This window comes from Solanum pennellii, chromosome 8, assembly GCF_001406875.1.
Source record: "Solanum pennellii chromosome 8, SPENNV200".
Taxonomy (NCBI): Eukaryota; Viridiplantae; Streptophyta; class Magnoliopsida; order Solanales; family Solanaceae; genus Solanum; species Solanum pennellii.
Window position 1 is genome coordinate 68,699,225 of NC_028644.1, and position 5,895 is coordinate 68,705,119.

Below are 5,895 nucleotides of genomic sequence, written 5' to 3' on the forward strand. Positions count from 1 at the left end.
CCTACTTATATTTATAGAGATATCGAGCTAGCTTTCGTGTGCCTCAATTACATGCTAATTTTCACAAGGACCTACTCATATCCTAATGGTTCATCTTTGTGTCATCTGCTCTGCTTAGTTCCTATTTTGTCATAACATTCATAGAGATGCTACTTTGTAGCCCACAGGTAGCAGCTAAAAAGTCTTGTTTTGATACACAAAACTTCAATATGAAATTTTTACCATGGATCAACGGTGCACATAAGATCTGCATATACATTACCCTCCCCTGACACATCATAGGATAACGTCGGGTATGTTGTTTGGATAAGGCTGAACCTTATGCATCAGATGCTCCATGTTGCAACCAGCACTGTTGCAAATGTAGCTGCTACCTGTGGGCTGTAATAACAATAATGCAGTATCTACCTGATAAAATTACAGAACACTTCGCTGCTAAATAGGCGTTAGACTCCGCGGTGCATCACTGTGTGAATGGGTGTGAGTGATGGGGGAGAGGGGGAAGAAACAGTCTAAGCAGAAACAAGTAAAGTTGGTCAGCCAATAGATTCATTTATTACTTTAGCATTGCTATGTTACTTTTCTGGGGAAAATGTATACAAATGCTATCTGGAACCAGATTGATCACATCCCAAGGGGAGAGCTGCATGTGACGTTTTCGAGCCATAAATACATGTAACATATCTTAATCTAGCTAGCTAGATTATTTGTCTAACGATGGGAAAAATCGGCTGATATAACTCTCAAAATGAAATTGAGAAATCATTTACAACACAGGAAAAAAGACAGAATTGAAATTGCACTCTCAAACAACTTCAGTAGAGAAGCTCCTCAAAGATAGGATCCACACTTTGTCCCCACTTCCCATGGTACAATTCCAGTAGCTTCTCAGCTGGTGTTACACCTACCAGAAGTACAAATAACAGTTCAATTGGAACTCTAAATGGATCTAGCAGTTAAAAAAATGTTATCATTATTTGACTTTGTGTTGTATCCAAAGAACAAGTAAAGAGATACCAACACAAGTTCAAAAAGACAATCTCAAACCAAAAATTTACGTCGTTACTTACCTGTTTTGACAACCTCGGTTACTTCGTTCAAAAATCCTGTTTCCTTAAAGCCTCTTCTTTCCAAGCCTTCCTGAAGATCGGAAAGCAAATAATGAGTTAGTAAGCATGTACAAATATACCAAGACATGGAGCATTAGAAGCTTTAACCCACCTTTGCCAACTTGACAACATCTTGAGCAACATGCATAAGCAATCCATCTCGAAATGGTGTCCTCAAACCACTTTTTGGCACCTATTAAATGGAGTGATATTAGTCATCTCCAATATTGAATATAAATTACTAACCCCAAATCTGAGGAACTGAAAATTATAGCTTAAAAAGCAACTGTTTTTTTTCTTAGATAGAGAATTCATGGTCACATTGCCCTTTTTTGTTTCTAAATGATTTTGTTTGTCCAAGTTCCACAAGGAGAAGAGCAAAGCAAGCATATATTAATACAGATAGGATTTCAGAGTTTATAAAAATAAAGGCCTATTTACAGTTTCTCTTTCCCAAGCATGAACATATGGACCATTTCCAATACACAATATTGAAATCATCAACAAGATAAAGAATAGAAAAATGACTAGATACTCTACAATAAGACAGTTGGATGCTTTTTATTGTCTCTTGACAATTTCTGATGAGTTCAAATTTGACATCACGAGAATATAACAAAAATAAAAAAAAAAAGAAAAAAAGAAGGAGAAGGAATTGTTACATAACAATAAAAACATAGAGAAATGCACCACAAAATGCAGATTATCAGCAGCCATGGATACATTAGCTAATTACAGATTAGGTAGGAAATGCATGATAATCTTTAATGAGCAAGGATATATTACCTTATTCCTTAACATTTCTCTTTCTTCTGCAGTCCAATCAGATGTCATGTCCAAAACGCTTTGCAAAGACCCCTCATCGTAGAGTATACCCACCTGAAAAAAAGAAAAGGAAAAAAAGAAGATGACTGAGCTGTTTGGTTCACAGTAGCCACAACAAACTTCGGAATTGTCCCAACAAACAGGAGAAAGAGTAAGAAGTTCCTCTCACTGGGAGGTGAGGTGAGCACAATATTCTATTCTCCCTTTCCCTGGTGCTTTACCGAGTAATACTCGCTTTTTGTTTCCTTCTTTTACAAAAAACAACATCATAAATCCTAGAGAAACAGATTGCATACCCAGAATGCAGGCAATGCGCATAACCGTCTCCAAGGCCCTCCATCAGCACCTCTCATTTCCAGATATCTTTTGAGTCTGACCTGATAAAGTTAACCCGAGTTCATACTTCCATAACCATACATAGACAAACCAGTAGTAAAGGACATTTTCTTGGATGAAGCTTGCATACCTCAGGAAATATTGTTGTGAGATGATTCTCCCAATCATTAAGAGTAGGGTATTCGCCGGGAATAGGCGGAAGTTTTCCATTCATGAAGTCCTGCAGCAATGTTGTTAAATAAGCACAAGAGAGTGACATTTATAAATCTGTTATTGTTATAAATAACATACCCGGAAAGACAATCCAGTACAATCAACATACTTCTTCTTCCGATAGACAAAATACATAGGGACATCAAGTGCATAATCTACATACTGCTCAAACCTGCGTCCATTAGAAAAGAAAATGTTTGCTGTGAAAACAAAATTAATCAATGGAAGTTCTGAAGATGACAACAAAGAATGAATTTTGTTAACACTAAATACACAATTTCATTTGATTCCTAACCCATCACATAGCTCTGTTGACAAACATCAAAACAGGTTAGGACAGCCCATCTCGAACTCCAACAAATCTTATCCATTTCCCTAACCCATCACATAGCTCTGTTGACAAACATCAAAACAGGTTAGGACAGCCCATCTCGAACTCCAACAAATCTTATCCATTTCCCTAACCCATCACATAGCTCTGTTGACAAACATCAAAACAGGTTAGGACAGCCCATCTCGAACTCCAACAAATCTTATCCATTTCCCTAACCCATCACATAGCTCTGTTGACAAACATCAAAACAGGTTAGGACAGCCCATCTCGAACTCCAACAAATCTTATCCATTTCCCTAACCCATCACATAGCTCTGTTGACAAACATCAAAACAGGTTAGGACAGCCCATCTCGAACTCCAACAAATCTTATCCATTTCCCTAACCCATCACATAGCTCTGTTGACAAACATCAAAACAGGTTAGGACAGCCCATCTCGAACTCCAACAAATCTTATCCATTTCCCTAACCCATCACATAGCTCTGTTGACAAACATCAAAACAGGTTAGGACAGCCCATCTCGAACTCCAACAAATCTTATCCATTTCCCTAACCTAGCTCGTGTATAATGTACGACAAGTACATTCACCATGACATACATTAAACAAAAGGACCATACGATTAAAAGTACAAGGAAGCACGGTTTTTTCTGACAAGTCAAGAAGCTTTGATGACCATCCCACAGCAGCCTTAGGTAACAAAAAGATATATACACAATTCCAGCTGAAAATCATAGTGTGAAGGCATAAATGCCCGAAATGAACCTCAACTCAGCATTCAAAAGAAGTGAAGTTGATTGCTAGTAGACAATAATGTCTCCTTCATGTGGTCACATGTACTATATAATTATGAACCAGCGCAACATATGTGGTTAAATAGTATAAGTTGAATTACCCTTTCCGTTTCAAGTAAATAGGTCGAATTGTTTCTTCACTTTTTCAAAACAATCAGGTTAGACATATGAGTAGTTTAAGGAATTCATTTACAAATACCACAAGAAAAAGAAAATGTTAATATGATTCCTACTGCCGCTACCATTTGCCCTCCAACTTTAACAAACGTAATCTTGACTGAAGAAAGAAAATAATATGTCACGACTCAAGAAACTATAACTATTTGCAAAAACAGGAGAACTTACCCAAAAGAGTCATCAAAGACGAAAGGAAGCATCCCAGCGCGGTTATTATCTGTATCGGTCCAAATGTGGCTGGTGAAACAAACAAAAAATTGTTATGTACAACTTCAATTATAGTCCTCAAAGAAACAAGAATTATATTTTTAAACACATACCTTCTCTTGCTGAGATAACCATTAGGTTTTCCTTCGGTGAAAGGTGAATTTGCAAATAGAGCTGTAGCAATCTGTTTCATTGTATTAGTTAGATCACTACACAAGTTTCATGTAGAAATAGAAAGGACAGAAAGGATAAAGGTACCATACAGGCTGCAAGGCAAGACCAGCACGGAACTTTCTGATCATGTCAGCTTCAGAACTGAAGTCCAGATTTACCTGTCAACAACATATTCGTAAATATTGATTCAACTTACCAATGAATGTTACCATGCAGGGCATGACGGGAACCCAGACACAAATGGGCAAAAAAAAAATAATATAGCTTTGAATGCTGCACAGGGGTATGCACTCCAATAGTCAAGGGGCAATGGCATCCCATCAAAAAGATGGAATGAAATAAAAAGAAAAAAGTTAAACCATTCAGCTTACCTGAACAGTGCATGTTCTAAACATCATATCCAGCCCAAGTGAGCCAACTTTAGGCATGTAATTTCTCATAATCTCATATCTCCCCTGAGTCAAAGTATTTTGTCAGTGAAAACACAAGCTGAACGCAGATCTAAGAGGTCAAATCATACTTGAAAAAAGTAAGAAATCGATATATCTTTCAAAGCTAGAAGAACACATGACAACACAAATAATATTGAGGTCTGACAAGCACATGATGTTGTATATAGTATAGAATATGAATAGAGGTAGATGGTGCAAATATTATTTTTAAATTACAGCTGCAAATCAAAATAACATACCATAATTCTGGCTTAGTTAAAAGTAAATAAGTAAAGAACATAAAAGAAACAAGTGGGGGGAAACTATTTCATTTCTAAATTGTGAAGACTCTGGGGAAAAAAGGTAGGCAAGATCTATTTATAATTTCCATTTATTGGAAATAATTACTAGATCTGGTCCAAGGATCAGGTTTAGCATTCCCTTACTGTCAAATCGTAGTTCTCTTTTTGATCAGGAAAAGAAAAAGAAAGCTAAATTTTTTTATCTTCGAGTTGACAGTAAGAGAATAGTACAGCAACTAAAAGATTTTTTTTAGCTTTATTTTGTTCTCCTTCGTCCTTTTTATTAAATCCGTAAGAGAAGAGTCGAAGAAGTGGGGATTGTTAATCTAGATTAGCCTAATGGAGAAGATGAATGATTAGCTCAAAAGGAAAGAATTGAAGTTCTACACCTTTATTTACTTGTTCTTGTGTCTTTTAGAGAAGAAATAAGATGTGAGACAAGCAACATCTGAACCATCAATCTGAATAACTAATCATTAGAACAATATCTCATCTGTCATCTCTTTCAAAAGTAACTATGCGAAATAGGCATGTCTGGTAAGGTTTGTAGGTAAAAAGATGAGGTGTTGCAAAACGATGAAATCAGAGAGAATGAGCTTCGAGCTACACTAGTTTCATCAAATAATAATGAATAATGAAATTATAATGGAAACGGGATTCTACTGCACTTGAGATGCTGAACCAATATGTGAAATGGTCGTGTACAAAAAAATTAACATCTTTTCACTGTTAAAATAGCAGTCTCAGAGATAAGATGCTAAGTTACCAACACACCAAACAAATCTTTTGGTTACAACATCGATCAGCATACTGTTTTTACCTTCGGCATTATTGGTATATCTTTCAGCCCCCACTTTGGCTGGAATCCAGTTCCTAAGAATCCAATTCCCATCTCTTCTGCAACAGCTTTAACCTGTACCATTAGACAAAAACTATTACATATCAGCAAAACTTAAATTTTATCCATGAATATTTCTCCTGGTGTTGGGGAG

General features: G+C 36.5%; 1 protein-coding gene across 1 annotated transcript in view; it reads right to left on the reverse strand.

Moving 5' to 3' along the window:
* Nucleotides 1–548: 548 nt before the first annotated feature.
* Nucleotides 549–5,895, reverse strand: part of LOC107028588 (glutamate--cysteine ligase, chloroplastic) — a 9,695-nt gene continuing 4,348 nt past the window's right edge. The window contains exons 5-16 of the mRNA XM_015229712.1: nucleotides 5,724–5,816; nucleotides 4,542–4,625; nucleotides 4,260–4,328; nucleotides 4,110–4,180; nucleotides 3,958–4,026; nucleotides 2,562–2,655; nucleotides 2,401–2,490; nucleotides 2,231–2,311; nucleotides 1,896–1,988; nucleotides 1,222–1,302; nucleotides 1,071–1,140; nucleotides 549–904 (exon numbers count right to left, since the gene is read on the reverse strand). Of these exons, the coding sequence (XP_015085198.1) occupies nucleotides 816–904; nucleotides 1,071–1,140; nucleotides 1,222–1,302; nucleotides 1,896–1,988; nucleotides 2,231–2,311; nucleotides 2,401–2,490; nucleotides 2,562–2,655; nucleotides 3,958–4,026; nucleotides 4,110–4,180; nucleotides 4,260–4,328; nucleotides 4,542–4,625; nucleotides 5,724–5,816 (984 nt within the window). The 3' untranslated portion in view covers nucleotides 549–815. The remainder of the gene's footprint in view (nucleotides 905–1,070; nucleotides 1,141–1,221; nucleotides 1,303–1,895; nucleotides 1,989–2,230; nucleotides 2,312–2,400; nucleotides 2,491–2,561; nucleotides 2,656–3,957; nucleotides 4,027–4,109; nucleotides 4,181–4,259; nucleotides 4,329–4,541; nucleotides 4,626–5,723; nucleotides 5,817–5,895) is intronic.